The 24943-nt window shown below is 33.2% G+C and overlaps 1 protein-coding gene across 3 annotated transcripts in view; it reads left to right on the top strand.

The window, feature by feature from the left end:
* LOC130613808 (nibrin-like) overlaps positions 1-23904 on the top strand; it is a 101719-nt gene extending 77815 nt beyond the window's left edge. For all 3 annotated transcript variants that reach the window (XM_057435151.1, XM_057435150.1, XM_057435152.1), the window contains 12 exons: positions 14399-14472; positions 15748-15857; positions 15989-16106; positions 16736-16926; positions 17203-17294; positions 17869-17951; positions 19219-19301; positions 19815-20781; positions 22646-22825; positions 22994-23101; positions 23404-23453; positions 23583-23904. In XM_057435151.1, coding sequence (XP_057291134.1) covers positions 14399-14472; positions 15748-15857; positions 15989-16106; positions 16736-16926; positions 17203-17294; positions 17869-17951; positions 19219-19301; positions 19815-20781; positions 22646-22825; positions 22994-23101; positions 23404-23453; positions 23583-23628 — 2102 coding nt within the window. In that variant the 3' untranslated portion in view covers positions 23629-23904. The remainder of the gene's footprint in view (positions 1-14398; positions 14473-15747; positions 15858-15988; positions 16107-16735; positions 16927-17202; positions 17295-17868; positions 17952-19218; positions 19302-19814; positions 20782-22645; positions 22826-22993; positions 23102-23403; positions 23454-23582) is intronic.
* Positions 23905-24943: the final 1039 nt, after the last annotated feature.

Here is a 24943-nt window from a genome sequence, read left to right as displayed (position 1 = left end):
CTATAATAAGACAATAGCCTTATTACATGCTAAAATTGCAAAAATGCATCAAAAGCACTGTGTGTAATATTTTTTAAAACAAATTAATTAGATTTTTAAGTATTTTTTATTGTTTGGGACTTTCTATAGGTATATGCAGCCAGATTAAACTAATTTTCTTTTAAATTAATTACAGTTGTTTAAAATTAATTTTGGGTGAAAATAACAAACTTTTCTAAATATAAACAACTTATACTCAAAAATAAAGATTATACAATATGAAGAGTCTTCCCCATATCTTAAACCTTAGAAATATGAATTTAAGTACCTTTCAGGCAGTGAAAAACAAAATTTTCAAGGAGGTCTTCAGGCCATAATTTTTTTTAGTTGAAAAATGATTGCAACATTAATTATTATTTTTGCATCAAATTGCAGTAAAAATTATTCGCGAAATGTGAAATCCTAACTTTTACTGCACAAAGGAAATTATTAGAAAACTGTAGAAAATGGTGCCTTTAAGTTAACTTTGTTGTCACAAATTTTATATAAATTCTGCACAAAAAATTTCACTACTCAAACTTCAATAACCCAATAACCAAAAACATATGTAAAAGAGTAGATTAGAAATGACTTATCTCACACAATAATTTTTTAACCAATAATTTATGTTGGAATCAACTTTTAATTATTCCCCCTAATATACTGATCATTTAACGAAGTGTACCACGTGAAGGTAAGCCATAGGACTTTGCACTTAACCTAAAAGAAAAAAAGATGCATGTCTAACACAACATTTGAAAAAATGCATCTTTAGTGTACTTTTAGGATTCACAACATATTTTCGGCATGATGAAAATTTTAAAAGCCAAATAAATATCTGCAAGAAAGAGTAGTATCATCAGCTTTTTCAGGGCTGTAGCACTTTCCCCAGAACTTCCTGACTATTAAATGTGAATAGAACGTTACTTCCTCAAGACTTTTTTTGTTAAAAACCTCCCCATCTGACCCTTAGACCCTACCAAACCCTGATAATTTTTTTCTGATGTGCCTTATAAATCTACAAGGCAAGGGTGCACCGAATAGGAACATCTACCCCCATCTACAGTGCACGCTACTCTCATGTTGCACAAAAGGGCATGTCAGTATAATTACTCTAACACGTCAACCTCTTTTCACTTTGTACAACATGGCAGAAAGATATTAAGTGCAAAATATTGAATTTCTGCTAAGCATTTAATAGTTGCATCATTGTCTACTACATTATTGTATGAATTATGTAAGAATTTGATGGTAAACAATATTTTGAGTATAACATTTCCCATTAAAAAATCCTTGCTTGGATGAGGGAACAACACTTACTCTAACATCATCAAATGCTCTTGCTCTAGAAAAAGCAACATAAAATTGTCCATGAGAAAAACATGGCCTGCGCAACAATACACCAACCTTTTCAAAGGTTTGACCTTGTGCTTTGTTTATTGTCATAGCATAAGACAACCTCAGTGAAAGTTGTCTGTGACGTAAAACAAAAGGCATACCTGTATCCGAAGGTGCCAATTGTACCCTTGGAATAAGTACCCTGTCTCCAATAGCATTTCCAGTGAGAACTTCTGCATCAACACAGTTGTCGTGAAGATATCGTACAATAAGGCGAGTGCCATTACATAAACCTTTATTTATGTTTATGTTTCTTAATAACATAACAATGGCACCAGTTTTCAATTTAAGGCAATGAGGAGGCATACCTGAAGGTGTGATACTATTTAAAAATTCTACCGGATATTGATTTTGTTCCTCCTCATCATCACACACAACATTGTCTGCACTAAAATAAACCTTTTCTTCACCAGGCAACAGCGCCAACACCTTATCATTAATGATAAGTGAATCATCATTTGTGGGTGTTAATGCCACAGATGATGCCATAATTTCTGGTGAAAGATCCCTAAACAAAGTATCAACAATAAATTCATTTTGTATCACACATTGGGATGGTACTTCAATTGCACCTGGGAAAGGTTCTTGCTCCCAAACAGGTAAAACACCTTTTCCAAGTTGCAGAAGCCATGCAGCAAATTGTTGTTCTCCTGGCCTTGTTCTCATGTTTCGATGTAATCAAAATTCTTTAACCAAGTGCCATAATGGAGAACTTTTTAAACACATGTCCAAAATTTCAGTTGGTTCTCCTTTTCTGACAACAGGCAGTAACTTTGAAAAATCACCACCTAAAAGAACAACAATTTTATAATCCGTAAGAGATTTACCAAATTGCCTAAGTACAGAATTAATATCTTGAAGCAGTCTGTACTCAGCCTGCTCCTTATTCATTTGGCGAATATAATCTTCTGACATTGCATCTTTGTACCTTGTCCACAAAGTAAAAGGATCAGAAGGTTCGCAGTGAGTAAGTATCACCGCAAACAGTTGCCTCAATTGTCGAGGCATCTAAAAGTTAACAGCTCCCGCTAAAGTATTGTTCCATTCAGTATCATCTTGCAGGAGTCCACACAATAAACAGGCGTCACGAAATGTCTCAGCAACATTGCCATTGACAGTTCATAAATCTTCGAAAGAAGTTGCACTAGGTGCATGCAATAGCAACATATGTAAATAAAAAAGCTCACCTGCGCGAGTTCGTACACTATACATTCTGGATACAATTTTACCATGACCGCGTTGTCTTGGTTTCCAAACTTTGTTCTTATTGAAAACAAAATGAAGAGGAATATCTGGATACATATATTGACGAGCATCATGATTCTCTGCATTTAACACAAACCAAGCTTTTAATTTTGTAGCCTGATCTGCAGCTCTGTCCAAAGCCACTTCAGCCTGTCCTTGCTGAAAATAAACAATATGATTATTTAGCAAGTGCACTGGCAAAAAGACGCCATATTGCATCTGGTGCACTGACATACCGCGCATCTAAAAATGTCTGCACCTCAATACGTTCATTGATCTCAATGTTGGCACAATCATGACCTTATAAATATATTTATAGAGGTATTTAAAAGATCTAACAGACTTCCAAGCCTCCAAGTTTATATGTGCATTGTATTTCTTGGAAAGCCATGGATTATATGGAACAATCCAGCGATTATCTATGTCAACATTATTGACAATGATATATATACCATTATTAAGACGTCTATATAATGGATATCCGTTGACTTCAGCTACCGTAGATGCTAAAAAGTTCTTTGGAAAACTTTTTGTGCAAACACCATCTTCCATACATCTGGAATTAGGATTCAGATGTCCACATGGTCCATGAATAATGCGCGATCGAACAATTTCAAACAGCTCAGGACGTTTCTGTTGATTAGGAATTTCTGCTGAAATAACACTGTCTATGTCATCTGCATCCCTAAGTTTGTCATTGGGATCTAAATGAATTAACAAATGACAATGAGGCAAACCCCTTTTTTGAAATTCTATAACATAAACATGTGCTATAGTCTTACCTAGAACTCCCATTTCAGTAACATCTTTAAGGAGTTCATTTAGTTTCAATTTAAAAACTCGAGAAACTAAATCAGGCCGATCGTGTGCACGTTGGGCTGCAAACAAATTTTCTGTAATTTCACGCCATTTTGGATTGCATGTAAAAGTCAGAAAAAAATCAGGTTTTCCAAACTTAGCAATAACAGCCATAGCATCTTGATATTTTTGAGCTATGGCACGTGGACTTCCTTGAAAACTTAAAGGAAGAACAACAATACGACCTGGTTGAAGGCCTCGCTCTTCAGCTCATGCATTCAAATGGTCAGCTAAACCTTCATAACTATCAACACAAAGGTTGGTTTAATTTGCTCGAATATAATTTAAATTATTACCTTCAACTTTAACATAAGAATCCACACAATACTGCTGAAACAATTTCTTACCATAATGAAGCAGGCTGAAATACTCCCGAGCAGCTAAACGGTAAGTATAATACTGCAACATTGTAGTAGTGTTCCAAGTACCGGTTGCACGTACAGCAACATGGTATCCTATTATGCCAACCTGGTTCACCCCTTGGAAAAAAAAAGAGGGTACACCATTGGCTCCAAGTTTGCAGACATTGTGGAAATATTCTGTAAATCACCTCCACACGGATAGATAACAACATCCCTGTTTCCAGGAGGTGCTCCATCTTGGCCAACAAATACTGCAGCAACTTCATCATGATGTGGCAAGTTGTAGCGCCTTCGGTCGTTGCCAACTCTCATGTGCATACGCACTTCAGATGGAGCACGGTTTTGTGCTGCTACCTGATTTAATTCTTCAGCTTCAACTTCAGCCATGTACCTATAGGCAGCAGCAAACGGGCTTAATCTGTCCATGGCATCTTAAACAGTTTGTATCACATCTTCACGACAGGCATTATTTTCTTGGCATGCCATTCTCTCGTTGAGTGCCCTACCTGCTTCATAAATATAAAGTTGGTTAAAAACAGGGGTTTGTCCTTCAGGAGGGTGAAGGCCCTCAACACGATGCCATATTTGACCACAGTTACGAAAGCATGGTGGTCCCCGGCCAGGTGGGGGACGAAGGTTTGCTCCAAAAGAAGCAAATGCAACTGCACTATTATACTTACGTATATTTGCCTGAAAATTGCCTGAACAGTATCTGTATTTGTTAATAATTTCCTAAGCTGCTGAGGGTACGGAGACAAATTATTTAATGCAACTTTACCAGGGTGACAACATTTAAAACAATTCTCATTTTTAAACTTTAAAGCCTGACAATACTCACATTTTTTGTCCATAGCACCTAAGAAATATATATTAGGCAATACATTTTGACGTGCAATATTATAATACAACGTATTTCGGCAAGCACGACCAACGGCATGTTTTTGGACATTAACTTGCCTCCTATTAATAACGTGCTCGTCATTATGCATTTCTCGAGTCATGGCTTGTTTACGAGCATTTTCAGCACGTCTATTGGCAGCCTGCTCATTAGATTCTAATCGTCTAGCAGCAACATGCAGTTGAGCATCCGTAAGTTGTCTGTTGCCAGTTTGCTGAGCTGGTTCTGCATTGCGCCTAGCCGCATGTTTAACAGCATTATGCCGCCTACTATTGGCCTGATCAGTCGATTCCAATCAGCATAAAGAGGCAACACATTGAGCATTTTGCCTGCGTCTAGCTAAGGAAACATCATCATTATAAGATAAACGTGGTACTACATTTCTTTGCATTTCTTGTGACAATTCAAAATTTTAAGAAATATGTGGTCTTTGCCTCAAGATGGCACCTACTAAAACTTGATTATTTTCATGCTGTTGCAACACAAACCTACCTAGATTATTAAACAGCCTAAAACCACGAACAGTATTACTGCTGTTATTGATTCCAAATTCATTAGACATTATATATATATCCTGATTAAAACTAAATAAAACAAATTATAGGTATATACCACAATTCCTAAAATGAGAAAAAAAAATGATCTATATGTATAATTAGTAATGAAGCTAACTTGTTCAAATTTCAGAACCATAAAATAAAGAATTTCTTACTCACAGTTTCTATTTTCCAAATTATATAGATTCTGATCTGGTCTTGTATCTATACTAAAAACCATAATAGAAAGAGAAACTCTTTTAACTAAGGTAGTCTTAAAAACATATATATATATATATATATATATATATATATATATATATATATATATATATATATATATATATATATATATATATATATATATATATATATATATATATATATATATATATATATATATATATATATATATATATATATATATATATATATATATCGGGTGATGGGAGAAGGATCTCCTGAAACGTCGCCCGCTAAACTATCATGTTCAAGAAATAATAAACTTTCCACAGTAACTTGAAAGATATTTGTTAACATATCATTTGTTCTCTGCATTTTAAAAAATACCATCAACATTTTTATATTTTTATATTTGAAAACAAAGATTTATTAGCTAGCCTATTTATTAACACAACAGTGGAAGAGGAGAGAGTATTTAAAACTTTACCTGTAAATCCCCCTTTACACTTCTCATAAACTGTATTCTTTATTCTCTCACGATTTAATGCGGGGTTTTTTTTGTTAGTGGCCTTTTTCTTTCTCTTCTAACAATATTAATTTTTATTCGCTTTTTTAAGTTTTTTAAGTTCGTCTTTTGTCGCGAGAACTTAAAAAAAAAATTTTTTGTTTGTTTGTTTTTACGCCAAGGAAACTTTCTATTCGAATGCCGTCCCGTTCGAAAGTGTATATTTGAGCGAATCAACAAACTAATTATTTTCTATCACGTGGTTTCTAACGGTTGCGATACAAATGTTAACAAAACAAAAAAACTCGACAAACTTGCGCATTCGAGTGGAAAAAAATATCGTCTTTGCAAAAGTGACAGACAGACACAAGGAACTGGTGTATTATTATAGAGCCTAGTCGATAAAGCCCGTGAAAAAATCCACTGAGGCAGGATAAAAATGAAAAAGAAACGTATTTGAAAAAATAAAAAGCGTTATTTGAAAAAATAAAGAGAATAGAACCTTGTTTTTACGTTGCCTCTATTGTATAGAGCTTAAACTGCTGATCAAGAAAATGTATATGATGATCTACTTTTGATGAACGGTTAATGAGATATAACACAGTTTAAGAATTTTGCTGATGTCAGCAATGGGCAGTTAAATCTTCAAATGTTTTTTTTGAAATTAATATACCTGTTGCCTTCATCATATAGATCTTGAAACGGTGAGCAAGAAAATGTATAGGATCAAGTACTTTTGACAAACGGTTGCCGAGATATTTGGGTTTGAAGGTTTTTTGATGAAGTCATTAACCCGTCCATTCCGAAACGGATTCGGGGACCCAGGTTTGGGAAACTTACTCAAATTGGTCCTAGGTGGTCCCTAGTTACCCATGCAAGAAATGACGTCACTTATTTCCACCTGTTTCCAAGTTATTTAGCCTTAAATTTAAAAGTGCAATGCAATGGCTTCACTAATCTTAATATACCTTCCTTTAAAGTCAATATTATTTGAACGTCAAAGTTTGCTCATTTACAGAACAAGTTTATAGGCAATGTTTTATAGACTTTATCAAAGAAATTTTATCCACATTGCAAAAGTCACTGACAGACAGAACTGGCGTATTATTATATAGACTAGTCGATAAGGCCCGTGGAGAAATCCACTTAGGTAGGACAATGAAAAAATAAATGTTTTGGTTTTTTGCTAACGTCAGCAGTGCAGATACAAAAAAATGATGCAATTTAGTTTATTCGTCGCCTGTCTGTGATGTGTAGAGGTTAAAACACTGATAAAAAATAATGTAGAGGATCAATGTTTTCGACAAACACCTAAGGGGATATAAGGTTTTGAAAATTTTGCTGATAAAGAAATCCACTGAGGCAGAATAAAAATTTTGATGACGTCAGCAACCCATCCACAAAAAAAAATTAGAACTTTGTTTTCATGCTTCCTCTATTATGTAGAGCTTAAATTGCTGATCAAGAAAATGCATATGTTCGTGTGGTTTTAATGAGCGGTTATTAAGATACAAGAGTTTAAAAATTTTGCTGACGTCAGGGATGGCCTGTTAAAACCCAAAAAAATTTTTTAGAAATTTCTACACCTATTGCCTTCATCGTATAGATCTTGAAACGGCGATCAAGAAAATGTATAGGATCATGTACTTTTGAGAAACGGTTGCAGAGATTTTAGGGTTTGAAGGTTTTTTGATGAGGTCATCAACCCGTCCATTCCGAAACGGATGTTGGGACCCAGGCTTGGGAAAATTGCCCAAATTGGTCTTAGGTGGTCCCTAGATACCCACGCGGTTAAAAATCATTGACGTCACCACCTCGTTTCCAAGTTATTTGGCCTCAAAGTCTTGGGTGCATTGTAATGGCTTCTAATTTAATCAGATATTGACGTGAAAGTAGTGTTATTGACTTCGCGCCGTAACGTCAGAAAATTTAACATATTAGACATGCATTTTTCGGCGACATCAAAGCATATCAACTTTTCCTGTCACAGAGACACGGAACTGGCGTATTATTATATAGACTAGTCGAGATGACCATGAAAAATTTTACCTTGGCGGGAGAACAATAACAAAATACCCTGCGGCTTTAAGATTTCCGTCATTAGCCTGAAAGATTTTGAAATTTAAAGTAGACCTTGAAAACGGAGAATTATGGGGTAAACAAATCACGAGTATCACGATTCTTAACTATTTTTGTAACTAACCTGCAATGTTAAAATACAACTCAATAAATAAAAAATAAAAATTCGACATAGCTATATGAAGTATTCTAAAATAACAGTTAAAACCTTAACTGGATATTTTTAAAAGTGATCTGGAAAATTCTGGAAATTCCAGAATACAAGTCTTGCTATGTAGAAACTTGACGATTCCAATGTAATAACTTCTGAACGAGCGCAATTTAAATGATGAAGTAGTTCATTGTTTATTAATTCAGCAATAAATACATATTAGCATTTCAGTATTTAGGCCTTCAAAATTTCCTCTCTTGTTGAAAATTTTTTGAAAATGGTGATGGTGCATGGTTTGATAACAGCTGATCTGAAAGAGAAAGTACGTTTTAAAAATAAGAAACAAGAATACAATTTAACCATAAACTACATTAAAACCAGGTTGTTTAAATATTGTCTCTTTTTTAACCTCTCTTTGTCTCTTTGATTTAAAAAAGGAATTTAATACAAAGATACAAATCCATGCGATATCATGCACAGGTATATTTTATGAGATTTTTAAAAATCAGGTCATTTCTAAGAAATCTTAGAAAAATATTTTGTGATACTTTGGGTTGATCTCAAGAAAGATTTTCAAGCAAATTAGGCACAAGGAGAACTGATAATTAGCCAGTAACAGAATAGTTAGCCCTTTCCAATGGCGCCATAGCTTCGTGGTTATAACTCTGGCACTTTGTGCGGGAGAACGGGGTTCGATTCCCCTTGGCGGCAATTCAATATTATGCTACCATACCCCCGGACTAGGACTCCCTATCGAAGCTATGACCTTTCCTGGAAATAATGGACACGATTTGTAAAGCTAGCCATATAAAATATACAGACATTCTATTTATCTATGCAGAATAATTATATACTAGTCGATAAAGCCCGTGCAAAAATCCACAAGGCGCAGAAGAACAATGGAAATGTAGGTTGCTTTACAGTTTTTGCTGACGTCAGCAGTGCATATACAAAAAGAAAATTGGTGAATTTTAGTCATTTGTTGTCTGTAATGCGTAGAGGTTGAAACGCTGTTCAAAATAATGTATAGTATCGTATGTTTTTGACAAACGCTTAAGGAGATATAAGGGTTTAAAAATTTTGCTGACGTCAGGAAAGTCCCTACCAAAAGTTTCAAAAAAATTTCTTCACAAATTCGTACACCCGTTGCATTCATCATATAGTTCTTGAAACACTGATCAAGAAAATGTATAGGATCAAGTACTTTTGAGAAACAGTTAAAGAGATTTTGGGGTTTAAAGGTTTTTTGATGACGTCATCAATCCTTCCACTCCGAAACGGATTCCGGGACCCAAGTTTGGGAAAATTACCCAAATTGGTCCTAGGTGGTCCCTAGTTACCCACGCGGTGAAAAATCATTGACGTCACCACCTCGTTTCCAAGTTATTTGGCCTCAAAGTTTTAAGTGCACTGTAACGGCTTCGTTAAAGTAGTGTTATTGACGTCGCGCCGTAACATCAGAAATTTTAACATATTAGACATGCATTTTTCGGTTACTTCAAAGAAAATTTCGGTAAGATCAAAGGAAAATGAACATATCCGCTTTGCCTGTTACAGAGACACAGAACTGGCGTATTATTATATAGACTAGTCGATAAGGCCCGTGGAAAAATCCATTTAGGCAAATAGCCATTAAAAAAATAAGTTGCTTTAGATGTTTTGCTGACGTAAGCAATACATATACAAAAAAAATGTTCTTAAAATCTTACACAAAATGTCAAATCTAACACAAAAGAAAAAAAAGAACAGCTTGCAAGGTGCAAAATCTAGTTGATAAAAAGTTACAACAATGACACTCACAACATTGACACACCAATACTCACAAAACCAACAGTAAGAACACTAACAGTCACAACACGGATAATAACAATGTCAGAAATAACCCATCTCAAATATGTACATCTTATAAGTGATTATGTTGAAAACCCTCAGTATTTTATTCTGAAATTTCAAAAAGTTGGCCTGCAAAAGTTAGCACAAATCAACAAAAAGAAGTTCTTTACACATTTTGAATATTGTCTTTCCCTTAAAAGCTCATACAAAAATATGAAAAAGCCATAGTTTAGAAAACATTAAATGTAAATCTACAAAAATCAGTCATTTCATTTGCATACCATTCTGTCCCACAAAAATTTACACAAAATGTAAAAATCAACCAGTTAGAACACAAAACTTTTTCTTTTTTAGTGTGATGATCCATACAACCCTTTACCAACAATTCTAAACCTAAATGCCAGAAACAACGTAGATTATCGTGTGTTGATAAAGCAGATTGCGTGGCCTGAAATTAAATAAGAAAACTTTGTCTTTGTCATGAGAAAAGTTATAATTGATCATGTAAAGGTGTGGTTCTGTAGTTCAAGGCAAGCAACATTGTGACTTAAAATTTCGCTAGTCCTCTTGTATTCAGTGCTTCTTGCAAAAAAGAACGCAAGAAAAAAGACGGCTAGAGGAGAAAAAAAAGCAAAATAATATATGCTGCTGACAACTTAAAACAACACAAAATATAGCTACACACGTCTTTTTTTGTAAGAACACAATCCTCTGATTTTTCCGATAGAACAAAATAAAAAAAAGCCACAGGCTCAAAACATTGCTTATAAAACCAAAACAATTTAAATTTTGCGAAAAGATAAGAACATTCCAGAATACGAATTATCTTACAATTCTTTCTAAATTGTATACGTCTGTCCGTCCGTCCGTTTATCTGTCACGCAAAATGGTAGCTTAACTGCGATGGGCGAACCCGTGGATTTTTCCACGGGCTAACGACTATCTCTATAATAATACGCCAGTTCTGTGTCTCTGTAACAGGCAAAGTGGATGTGTTCATTTTCCTTTGATGTCGCCGTATAAAACGGTAACTATAAATAGCAATGATAAGAAAAATCTTGTGGATTTTCTATATGGGCTAGCAACTAGTGCGCTGGAATAAGTAAAAACAGCTGTTCATTTTGGGGCAACTTCGGTTAAAGGTCGTTTTGATCAGATTTGTAAGGTGTATAAGTCCCCAACCTCGTCCCCAGGGCATTTTGTATCTTTTGTATCTTTGACCCCGGAACGGTGATACGAACAAGGCCCTGGAGGAGGCCTCGTCACGTGACCCTCCAATACACAGTTTTTCTGTGTGTAATATTTAATGAAATTTGTCTCAAGTAACCAAAGTTTTATATATAACCTTGCAAAGCTAAGCGAGCTCGGCGTTTTACGTCACAGATACGCGATGCGAGCTTTTTTCATTCCTCTCATACGCAACACACAAACCGCTCCCATATATTGCCCTTGATTGTTTTCTAAATGTATAAATATACAATCATGTTATTTAGGCGGGCTGTTTACAAGCACTGGGTTGCAAAACTTGTAGCTAGAGGTAACTTGGAAATTAGTAAATGATTTGCCCACCTGACCATAGCACTTCGTTGGTTCTCTAAGGTGCAAATGTGGCTACATAATTTTCAAATGGTCCTGTCATTCTAGGTGCCTGACTGAGAGTAGATAGGCAGAAATCTAACTTCATATTAACATTTACATTTTTTATTCATTTTGGATGAACCTTAGAATTCTCATTTACTGTAAGTTCATATCTCTGTCTGCATTACACTGCTTTTATATGATGACCAAGATTTTGCTGTACAAATCCTAAAGTTGCTTTTTTATTATTTTTTTGCACAAAGTTTATTTAAACAATAGTTAACTGAAACTGAATTCGTATATGGTGGACTCACTGCTTGCAGTTAAATTGGGTGAAAAAGGCTTCAAAAAAGTATTTACTTTAGAAGTCTTTTTTGCTTTTACATCTTGTGGCCTTGACATTTTCAAAAAGCCACCCGTTACTAATAAATTCTGCTTTTTCTTTTCATAATGACATGTTTTTAAAACGCCTTACAGCTTTTTTATTTTTAACTCAACAAGCTCACATTTTATTGCACACACAGGTATACAAAAACAAGGTTTTTTTGTTTACAACATAAATAATCTAAAAATTTTATCAAAAAAATGCTGGTTTAAAAATTGAAATCGACAAGTCCACATGTGTTCTGTTTTGTCAATTCAATGTATCACTGCTTTAATAGTTTAGAAAGAATTGGTATACGACTTTACCAACAGCAAAGTATTGCTACCTTAAAAGGAAAAAATGTTTAGGGAATAAGTTTTTGAGGAAATTATTTTGGGGATTTTGGACCAAATTTATTTTTATAAAGTCCCACTTAAAGCTCATCAAAATTCTGCTGCTGTTCAAAAAACGATTTTTAATTGATATCTATTTATTGTTATTATTCTGCTTGGAAAATACTTAAAATGCCAAACTAGCTAACCGTGAACATTAATTAAGTATTCTCATAAGAAGAGCATCCAATCAAAAAAATATATCAGCAAAAACATATTATTTGCAACTATTTTTTCGTTTACTGGCATAATTTTAGGTTAAATCTTATTTGACATATTTTTGAGGTTAGAATAGCTTTTAAAATTTTCTGAACTGTATCTTAGTCAAAATTGATATGCTGTCAAAAATGCGTCTCTGAAAAGGGCTAAATTTTGAAACTGAAGTATGATGATAATAGAACTATTTTTTGGCTCAATTTCATCAAACCAATCTAAAACCATATCATACCAAATGTTAAGTCAATATTTTAATTTTTGCTGAAGTTATTGGACGCTATATATACTATATACTCGGTTTCTACACTTTTTTTGTCATTTTTCACAAGTGTTGTAATTAGTATTACAACTCTTGAAATAATATATCACAGTGGTGAGCTGTTCAATATCTACCACTATCTTCAGTACATCCTGGATTGAACCATATGTCAGATTGAGCGCTCAATCAAAGTGTGACTTAAAATTTGATTGAGTTCGATTTTCTGAAATTTCTTCATAGTGTGGTAAAAAAGACCTAGCAAAAATCAGTTTAAGTAAATCTTCCTACCTTTTCTCTTCCTCAAAATAGCTGTGTAATTTTTTTATGCCTTGTGTAAGATTATCTTTTATCAGATTGGTCTAAAAGTACTCCATAACAAGTTTCAAGTTAATAAATTTATTTTTTTACCGAAGTTATTGCACTTTGAATTTTCTTGAATTAAGCCGGGTAAATGTGCATTCAATGATAAAATGGCTCTGACAGTTAACCTACTGGGTTTTTATATTTTTTATGGTAACCAAACCATATAAAGTAATAAAACATGCCCACTAATAACAGCCTGATATAATTTAAAACGTAATGATACATTCTGTAAAAAAAACATTGATATTTTGTGCAAAATTATTTTGTCTGTAAAGGACGTTGGCGGCACTAGGTCTCTCAGCTAGTAATTTTATGTAACGTCAATCTTTGCATAAGGCGACTTGGAAACAAGTTGAGTTTCTTTTTTTTTGTTCTTATCTTGATAGTTTGCTAGGTATAGTGTGCTAGCTAGCTACTTTTCTAGTTTTATTAAACTTTCCCAGCTATTGAAATATTTCCATGTAAGCTGTATTACTTTATGATGTCTTATTTTATACTTTTATTGCTTAGTAATGCTTTTTATTAAATTTTTCACTTTGAAAAAAAACATGATATATACTGATACAGCTCCTCCGCCATTTTAATACGAACAGCTTCCTCCTGTTCGTCACAGACTCGCCGCCTCGCCAAAATGTTTTGTATGACCCAATAGTTATGTCACATATCCGCGCCAATCAGGTTTCATATCGGACCAGCCTCCTCCAGGGCCATGTTCGTATCGCCGTCCCGGGGTCAGAAAAGATACATGATGCCCTTGGGACGAGATTGAAAAGTCCCTTGAAATATAAATCATGCACATGCATTTAATTTTTCGTTTGATTGCTTAGCTAACAATCGTTCGTATAGAACTTTTTTTCACTTTGCGATGAGATGGCATCTGTTTTGGCTATAACCGGCACTAATAATTAAAGCGGACCTGTCGTAATACGTAATAGAGTTAGTTGGCACTAAAAAAAGACTGGAACTAAGTTCGTAATGACGGTTGTGGCAAGAAAAGCAAGTATTTAAAAAGCTATATCTGGAGTCATACAAAGTTTTAACAAAAAGTGGTTATATCATTTGGGAATTTCTCATACAAATCTTTAAGGTAGGTCCAGCTTGTGAAAGTACTTCAGCTTCCCTTTAAACTGCTTTATAATAATGTATTTTCACTTGACAAGGTGGTAATATCAAATCTGATTGGGCAGCTGAGGCAACTCATTTAATTATGGAGAAACTAGTCTTCACAATCAAGGTGAAAAAATACTCAATATATACATGCTTTTTTATGTGTTTAAAGTTGACATGATTATATTTCATGTGGATTTTTGTCAAATTTTTTTATTCATTCATTCATTTATCCATTTTAATCACTCTACTTTTAGTAGTCAGAATTTTTTATACTGTTTTTCTTGTCGAAGAATGGTTCTTTTACAAATTTTTCTCAATATAACAGCTGTTTGCTTTAACACATTGTTCACGTGTTTGTTTCCTGATAAAACATTTTTAAAAAGGGATACCTTATAATTCCACTTAAGCTGATTAAATGCTACAAAAACAGCAACTGCTTGCGTTAATTAAAAATATGAAACGCTGATTTTCCAAAATTTATGAAAATTAGAATAAGCACAAATACAAACAAACAAAAATATTTTATTATTAATGTAGGAAAAAAATACCATCTCGTTTAATAACTGAGGTACACAAGGTGTGTTTTTAATCTTATTTGTGCTACTCTAACACTTTATGGTTTTTGTGTTATTTTAAACCCTGTTTTTACATTGCACTAACTGTGCAAATTATTCTTTTCAATTGTTTAAAAATTTGTTTTAAGGTGGTGATTCACGATTTGATTAATCGAATTCGATTTGTCGATTTCGACAAATTTGCCAAATTGGATCGTGTATCATGCAAAAATCGTATGCTTTCGGCATGTTCAGACTTTTAAAAGTCGGATCGGTTTAACTTTTTCGATTAATCGAAAGGTTTTTAACTAATCAAATGATCAAATGTGCGTTTAGAAAATGATCAAATGATCAAATGTGCGTTTAGAAAAAAAATTTTAGTATTTTTATATGAAAAATAAACATTACTAGGGGATGTTTAAAAACATGTCTTAAAAGAAAGATTAAAAAAAATTTAACGAGGTTTTCATCACTGAATGGATGTGGAAGAAGCGCTCTGGAGCTTATTAACAGAAGAATCCAAAGAAAATTAAAATAATCTTCTTGCTCTAACCGAAATTTTTTTAATAACATATCACACACTCTAAAATTAGGTCTTTTCTTCAGCCAGGTCTTTTCGTCCACATACGACGGTTCTAACGTTTTCTTAAATTTTTTGTTGCTGAAATAATTACTGCAATAGCAGCGAGTTTAACTCTGTCTTCGCTCTCTGAAGACATTTTATCGAAAGAAAAATATCAAAATCTGTTCTCGTGTATCACCTGAAGTTTCGATTTTATTTTAATGCTCAATATAATTTCGACAAATCGAATTCGATTAATTGGGTCGTGTATTATCGGCTTTAGGTTGTTTGTGCATTAGCATGTGGGAAGTGGATTGTGACACCAAAGTTTTTAGAAGATATGTTGGATTCTTGTGATAAAAAGAAAAGAAATATGTTACCATTAGAATCAGAGTAAGACTTTCTAAAAGTGACTCTTTTTTGTTAAGTGTCGTGTTCTTACCTTTTTTCCAATCAGATTAGTAGAGGAAGATGTATACGATATGTACTTTTTCTATTGTTACTTTGCAATAATTTCGTTTTAGGTATTTGCCACCAGTAACTGAGCACACTTTAATCAACCAGGAAATACTGTTTTCACCTAATGCTAAAAGAAAAACTCTTTTTGTTGGAAAAGTTTTCATTACTATTGCAGCTAAGCAGGTAACAAACGATATCAAGCCTATTGTGGTACCGCACCTAGAAAGTGGCAATTTGCTGTTTAAAAAGTACAGTTTAATATCCCAATCTATTTTTATAATTTTTGCCTTTTGATACTGTGTATTAGCTTTTTGGTTTATTTGAATGCTAAAAAATCATTTATCAAATGCAAACGTTCTAGAGGTTATCAACTCCAAAGTAGCTTTTGAATTGTTAGAAACGCCTCTTAACATTACTCGTTTTAATGCTGTCTGTCTGTCTGTCTGTCTGTCTGTCTGTCTGTCTGTCTGTCTGTCTGTCTGTCTGTCTGTTTGTCAGGTTTCTTTAAAAGTAGGGGCTAATGGTATGTTAAGCCTTATCAAGCTCATTTTCTTTGAATTTTTCACCATGTGCAGAGCGTTAGATCACATATTGTTTAAAAAAATGGCACATATTTCTTTATTAAAAGTCTTATCGCGCTTCAAAAAATGACTAAATTCTGGACTTTGAGAAGAATAAGAAATACAACCAGAAAATATTTTATACCAATTTTATTATATTGGTCTAAAACAGTGAGCAGTGAACATTGTGCTTCCATAAGAAAAAACAATTCAGTTAGGACGACACTTTCACTTTTAACTTTTCTAATTTAGTACAAACGAATGAAAAAAGCTGTCGAGTGCGCTGGTGGTAGCATTGTATTAAAAGAAACGAGAGACTTAAAACTATTTCGCGACATGTCTTCAAATCAAACGATAGTTTTATGCTCTGAAAGTAAAGATCGAAATAATTTCCGGGAGGAACAAAAAACATGGATGAGTGAAATTATTTCGAAATTAAAAAGGTGAGATATAACTTTTATAGTGTTTTTGGTTAACTGCCTTTGCCCAATTTTTCTAATTTTAGCCACAATTAACAGCATTGCAGGACTAATTTATTAATTTCCTTTCTCATTTTCATCATTCAAACTTGACGAAATTTAACGAGAGTTTTCCCTGTCCTTGTTATTTGTTACCAAATATTTCGCTCGTTGCAATCATAAACCCAATTTACAACTGATAGCCTGTATTGGTAATTTATTCATGCCAGTTGTCTATTAATACTAAAAATTTTATTGCAGTCACCATCTTCGAACTATAAAAGAGTCAGAGATTGGTCTCGCTATCTTACATGTATCGTTAGAATCATATTGCAACCCAACGACGTCCACTTGTAAGCTATGTTCAATTTATCGTGTAATAACAAAAACAAAAAAATAAAAATGCTATACAGTTTTTGTTATTCTTGAATTTCTTTTTTTTTGGTTTCTTCTTACGATTAGAAAAAAAAATTGAGAATGTCCATCCGTGATTATCCGAATTTTGGAGTAGGGCATACGCCGAAGGCTAGAAATTTTCTTTTAAAAAAAGAGAGATTGCTAGCAAAAAAATCAAAAAAAATTTAGAGTTTTTACAAAAAATCCTTTGGCGTGTACGAAGAGTGATCAGATAATACGGCCAATAACTGCAGAGTACTGGTTTTGATATTTCAGGCATTGTTCTGGAATTTTTCATGACTGTTTTCCAATAGTTTCATTATTCATTCAAATTTGTGTGCATATTAATTTGTGTCCATTTGAAAATAAAGTGTCATATTCTTTTTAAGAATATAATTCAGCTTGCACAATCACAATACACATAATGGAAACTATGGGAAATATATTTTGATAACGGAAATTCCTACTACATAACTTGAAGCAAAAGTTGTATTTTAGATAACTTATATTTACAAATTTTTTCGATTTTAGCATCATCATTTGCTGCTACCACACACACGCAAACACTAACCGACACCATGGTAGCGACACAGTTGTCCCCATCGAATGCTTTAGTAAATTTTATTTTAGCTACGATTATTTCTATTAATATTGCTATTAAAGGGGATTCTACGAAGGGATCCTATTTTAAGCTTCAATTTAAGCTACGAAATTCGTACACCACAGTTTCAACCGCTTAAGTCATCAAAAATATTGTTCTTATACTGGCTGCTAAGAAAAAAAATTAATTAGATTTTTGTAAGAAAATCTTTTGGTTTCAAAAAAAGCAAATCATATTGTTCGGCCGATAATGTCCAATATGCGTAATCCTTCAGCCATGGTTCTGAGGTGCCTATCTGCTTTTATCAAGAAAAACTTTGTTTAGCAAGGACTTGTTCTTGGATTCGTTGTTAAAGTAATGAATTGATCGAGAGTCGAACCCATGATCTTCTGTACTTCATCACTAAGCCAACATTCGCCCAAACATCTACAGTACTATGTTTGAAGTTTTTATACCATCTGTTTCTTTTTGTGGTCGTCTTTTTTACAGAGACACCGCTAATCCCGGAAGAAATAACTCCTGGAAAAATCTGGAAAGTTGAAAAAATAGAGAAAAAACTTCTGGAAAGTAAGGGAAAGTTGCAATAATAGAGAACAACTTTGGGCAATAAGGAAAAGTTGCAAACATAGAGATAAAACTCCTAGAATAATCTGGAAAGTTGCAAAAATAAAGAGAAAAACTCCTGAAAAAAAGTTGCAAGGATGAGGTCTAGGAATTTTTTTATTTTTTTTATTCAGGTCTGGGCTTTTTTAGTCAATAAAATTCTGTTTTGTCAAAACAGTAACTGTTGGGAAAAAGTTAGTAAATTCCTGGGATTTTTGTTTAGAAAACTAATTTTATTCAAGATGATTTGCCTTTGATATGTACACGAAAAAAAATGTTGCAACTCTGCTTTTCCACTTCGTATGGTGTAAATGCCTACACGAGCCTTTTTTTAAAGAAAAAAATTTTTATTACCTATGCCTAAAATTGATCGAAAAAAGAATTGAAGAAGAAAAGTTGAAGTTGGTACTAAAATAATCTAAGAAGACTCTTACGAGGTGATCAAATCATCCTACCAATAATTCGCTATGCAATCTACCACGAAATTTATTGCCTCAAAAAGTATCAGCAAGTAAATGAATTTTTCTGGAACATTCCATTCAAAATTGTGATGGTTTTTGGCGCTATATCTTTAATTTGTGAAAAACACAAGTACAATTTTGATTTCGTGATTGGAACTCTTTGTTTTATATTCAAGATATGTAATTTATATGATGCATCCTTTCATTTGTTTTAAGAGCTTTCCAAAGAAAGAAAATTACACTAAAAGTGCCAGTACAACTTGTATGAATGAAGAGAATGACAGTATTGGCATGAAAAGGTATAGTTATTTTGTTTAATCAAATGTAGGCATGTACCGTAGAACACGAGAACAAGTTACTCAATGCGACTAAAAAAACAAAACTCCTTAAAATCTCTTATAACCTACACCTATGTGAAAATTTGGGATGTGTACAGGTGTGTCTTTGTTTAATATTAAACATACAATGAAACATAAATTGCGACATTCGATCAGGCAAACTAGGCAGTTGCGTACAAAATTTTGAAGAACTAATGAAACACCCAAGAAATTCTACTTGACACGCAACATCTGTGAGGGACATTTCACGTTAAGATTCGTGCTATTTTTATTCACATAAAAGTGTCCGTATTTCCTGAACTAGGTAAGCATGGGTAAACTACAGTACGAGAGTAAACAATGCGAATAATCAATTTAACTCCTGACGAAATTGTTACTAATTCAGAACAAAGATGTTTCAGAAAAAGGATGGAACACGGAAAATATTCATAAAATTGTCTAATATTCTAATATTTTGTTTATCTACGTTGTTAGGAAACGAATTCAACAAAATTTATGTAGTTTTGATGAAACCTCAGCTGCGTTAAAAAAGTCGAAATTAGCAAGTCTATGTTTACGGAAGCCAAATACAAATGAAAAAACGAAATCGGCATCGAAAAGAGATATTATTACAATAGATGATGACGATGACGATTTTAATTTCGGCATACAACCTTTATTAAAAGTATTCGAACATTCTAAAGCATCAAAAAAATCAGAAGACAAGGGGAAGTCGATAATAACTGAAAAAGCGAAAAAGGCAGGGGATGTGGAAATTTTGGAAGGAGAGTCGCTTGAAGGAAGTCTTCAGCATGATACTCCTAAGACACATTCAGATATGTTTTTCACTCCACAGTCTAAAAAAGCAATACCCGATACATTCCTGAGTTCTAAGATTATTTGCCGTGTATATGAAGAAGACGAGTACAATGATCCGTTCATGTTCGATATTCATGAATCATCTTGTCCAGGTAATGTTTCTTATGTTGTTGGTAATGACGGTCAAAATAGCATACCAGACGGTGTGTCAATTACACACCAAAAAGTTACAAATATCTCAAGAATTACGGATCAAAAATCCAAAAATGGATTAAATGAAAAACAAGATGAAATTCGACATCGTGGCAATGAATCGGACTGGCGGTTTAAAAAGGCTGCTTTAAGTTCACAAGAAGCTAGCAGTGAAGAAGTTTTTGTTTCTGATAGTGAAGGCAACATGGTCCAAAGAGCTTCGGTAAAAAGTAGACAGAGTGAAAATAATACCGATATGTTATGCGACAACATGGTATCAAGAGCTATTACAAAAGATAAACTAAGAGAAGAGGACAACAATGATGGAGATATGTCGTACTTACTTGACAAAAATAATGATAAGGAAAGAATGTTTATCAGTGAAGAATTTTTACCATCGGAAGATAAACAGCTTGTGCCATTGAAAGGATTCTTATCGACAGTTAACAAGGTAGGTTTAAAATCAATTTTTGTTTTCCATCTCACTGATGCGTGATGCTTGAGTTTTTGTTTTCCCTTTTACTGATGTGTTTTTGGTTTTGGTTTCCATTTAACTGATGTGTGGTGTTTTTGTTTTTTATTTTATTGATCTGTGGTGTTTCCGTGTTTGTTTGCCATTTTACTGATGTGTGGTGTTTTTGTTTTTGTTTTTCATTTTACTGATGTGTGGTGTTTTTGTTTTTCATTTTACTGATGTGTGGTGTTTTTGTTTTTCATTTTACTGATGTGTGGTGTTTTTGTTTTTCATATTACTGATGTGTAGTGTTTGTTTTTTTTTTGTTTGTTTTTCATTTTACTGATGTGTAGTGTTTTTGTTTTTCATTTTACTGATGTGTAGTGTTTTTGTTTTTTGTTTTTTTTCATTTTACTGATGTGTGGTGTTTTTGTTTTTTTTTTGTTTTTCATTTTACTGATGTGTGGTGTTTTTGTTTTTGTTTTTTATTTTACTGATGTGTGGTGTTTTTGTTTTTGTTTTTCATTTTACTGATGTGTGGTGTTTTTGTTTTTCATTTTACTGATGTGTGGTGTTTTTGTTTTTCATTTTACTGATGTGTGGTGTTTTTGTTTTTCATATTACTGATGTGTAGTGTTTGTTTTTTTTTTGTTTGTTTTTCATTTTACTGATGTGTAGTGTTTTTGTTTTTCATTTTACTGATGTGTAGTGTTTTTGTTTTTTGTTTTTTTTCATTTTACTGATGTGTGGTGTTTTTGTTTTTTTTTTGTTTTTCATTTTACTGATGTGTGGTGTTTTTGTTTTTGTTTTTTATTTTACTGATGTGTGGTGTTTTTGTTTTTGTTTTTTATTTTACTGATGTGTGGTGTTTTTGTTTTTGTTTTTCATTTTACTGATGTGTGGTGTTTTTTTTTTGTATTGTTTTTCATTTTACTGATGTGTGGTGTTTTTGTTTTTGTTTTTCATTTTACTGATGTGTGATGTTTTCGTTTTTAATTTGTTGTAACTCAATGGTAAAGATCATTATAGCTAAAATAGTTAATTAGTTTCTCAGTCTTTTTAATGTCACCACGTAATTCTGACATTTTTAATGACTTCAAGAACTTGTGACTAAAACGTACATTATTTTTTTCGTGTCGATTTTGTTTAATTTTGATTAGATTTATTTTAGCGTTTCGCTACTTTTCAATTTTTTTGCGTGCAATTATTTTCATGTATTTTAGTTTTTTCGGGAATTTTTTATACAATTGACTCTTGATAACTCAAATACTCGAACATCTCGTTAGGTTGAATAAATGTGTCCGTTCCTAACCCACAATCCTTTTCAGGCTAAAAAAATCTCTATAATTTGAATACTCAAACATCTCGGTTGGCCGAACAAATTTGTCGGCCCCTTGGACGAATTTCTCTCCATAAGTCGAACTTTCTCTTTTTATGTCAAGCTATTCCAGTAGAATTCGATCTTTTTAACTAGATTCTAAACTTTTTTATTCGAACATAAGAGCGAAATTCCCTCTCTTATATTGAAAATGGAAGGCTTGTTAGCCTGGGAGAGCTTTAAAAAGCCTTAAACAAGCTTTGTAACGAACTTTTTCCATAGCAAATAGGTAAAAAAGTATAAAGCTTCCAAATTCACCTATCAGTTTTTTTTCTCGTCTTACCAAAATTTTCGAAAACTCGAACTCTCGATAGGTCGAAGTTTATTTTAAGGTCCGGTAAAGGTTGGAGTTATCAAGAGTCCACTGTATTTTTATTTTTTTAAATTTAACCCTTATTATTTGTCTCCTTAAGGTATTGTGTAGAAAGACCGATTCAAGAAGGCAGTTGCATATTTGCTGTTGTAATACCAATGTTATTTTAGAAATCCACTGTTCTAATTCCTAAAGAGGATCCTGACTTGGACTGTACCGATAGAGATCTAGTGACTACTGAGTTTGCACCGTTAGTTATCAATACGACGAAAACAAAACAAAATTCTGTTGCGTCAAAACCCGTCTCAAACAATTCAAAGAAAGTTAAAAATTTCAAAGTGTTTAAAAAAGTAATTTCATTTGTATGATCAAGTTTAGTTTTTATCGTCATTTTAATCGTTGTTGTTATTATCGTCGTGACTGTCGTTATTGTTTTTCGTTTTATTCTCGCCGTCATCATGATTTTTTTGATATTTTTGTTTTCTGCTCTTCTTGTTATCTTTGTTTTTATTTTTCAGCAATTTTATGCCGGCAAAGGTAAAAATCGAAAGAAATATATTAAAGATTTTGTTGTATTTGAAAGCGAGAACGAAGAAAGAATAGCCATGTTCGCAGATTTTCGCCAGGTAAAAAATGGTTAATACAATTCGTTTGATACCAACCAACTAACTTGGGTTAAACAGTGACGAATCATTGCGAAAAGTTTTGAAATAAATTAGTAGTATATACATTTTCAATTTTCTTAGTTGAAACAAACTTTTTGTTTCTTTTAACGACAATTCTTAATTAGAATTAGTTGTTTTTCTGTGGACAGACTTTAAACATTGATATAAAGCACTAAAAAGAAGAGACGAAAATGCGACCTGGGGTAGAAGGGTGCGGGTACTGTTTTACACGTTTTATGAGTCCATCTACCGCCCGTTTTAAGGTCAATGATGAGGAAGAAAAAGAGTCGAGAAGCATGGACCAACTATTTCAGTAAGTTACATTAAACTATCGCTTGATGACTTTTTTGAGATTGTCCTATAACTTCGTTTTACTCATGGGTATTTGTATAGTCATTTCTCACTAGACAATGGACACATCTACGATCACATTTTTTTTTAGCTTTCAAAGAAACGAAAGAAATGGCGGGAAAAGGGCAAGACGTTGACGCCTTGTTTTCTTATGACGCTGTAACTTGATCAATGCAAAATGATACATAAACTTATATAGACAAACACAAGCACAAATTTGAAATGTGCAGAATTGTTGTCACGCTGCTGTACTGTTTTCAAAATGTAAGTTCACTGGATATAATAAAACTGTATAATTTTCGTAACGGAATAATATTCTTTAAGATGAAGTCAAACTTGTAGATATTTTGTGTTGGATAGATTAGACAAGGTCTAGCCATTTTCAGTTAAAAATCTTAAAATGTGCATAATTATACTTGACTTTCTTCATTGTGAGTTCATGTGGTGTTACCTTTATTTATTTTTATTATTCTTTTTGACAGTCGCGGAATGCCACATCGCATAAGCTCGCATAAGCAACCTGCGTAAAATATTAGGACAAACAGTCCTTGGAAATACATTTCGCAATATTACGAAATTGCTAAAATCCCCTTGTCTCAATATTTATTATAATAATTGACAATAGCATCAAGTGGTACTTATTTTGTCATCCGAGAATTATTAACAGGAAGAGAAATGCATGTAACTTTCTCGCTTTGATGAAGTAGTGTAGAAATCTCATACCCAGAAGCTTGAGCCTAAGACGGTTTTCCGACGCTAGCAGTATTCTTTGTACAACGAAACGTCTTTATAGACACCTCTATTTAACGGACATTTTTTTCTGGAACGCTTGAAATGACAACTCTCTAGCAAAAGCTTTGTTTAGAGGACACTTTATAGCGGATACCTCGTTTCAAGGTCTAAATTTACATTACCCCCTATATCTGACCTTTTTACAATAGACACGCCCAACAAAAGGTCATAAAGCTATATTTGTATTGTGTATATTTTACTTAAGACCACGTTTTACATTTTTGTCGAAGTTTTCTTTGATTTTTGTCTTTCATTTTTTAGCCAGTTTATGATCTTGATAGAGCCATTACCGACTTTCATACAACGCAGTCTGGGTACTAGTAAGGCGCTTGTAGAGACAATATTTCATAATGGTTGCGCAACAAGAAAAACAACAACATTACAACATTTGCAGAAAATGCAAAGAAATGCCATGAGTAGTGCAAGTGAAAAAATAGGAAGTTTTACCAATTTTTTAAATTGAATTTACAAGACCCTACAATAAAAATTAAAAAACAGAATCCCTTTCTGAGGATGAGGGATGGACACACCTGGATAATATTTATTTTCTGATTTTAGCTACCTAGTGTCATGCCACCCCAGAGGCACATTGTTATTAAATAAAAAGTATATACAAGTAGCTATATACATTATGTTTATGTAGCGAGCTAGCATTAAAAG

This window comes from Hydractinia symbiolongicarpus, chromosome 11 (assembly GCF_029227915.1).
Source record: "Hydractinia symbiolongicarpus strain clone_291-10 chromosome 11, HSymV2.1, whole genome shotgun sequence".
Lineage (NCBI taxonomy): Eukaryota > Metazoa > Cnidaria > Hydrozoa > Anthoathecata > Hydractiniidae > Hydractinia > Hydractinia symbiolongicarpus.
This window is presented reverse-complemented; position numbering and strand designations above follow the sequence as displayed.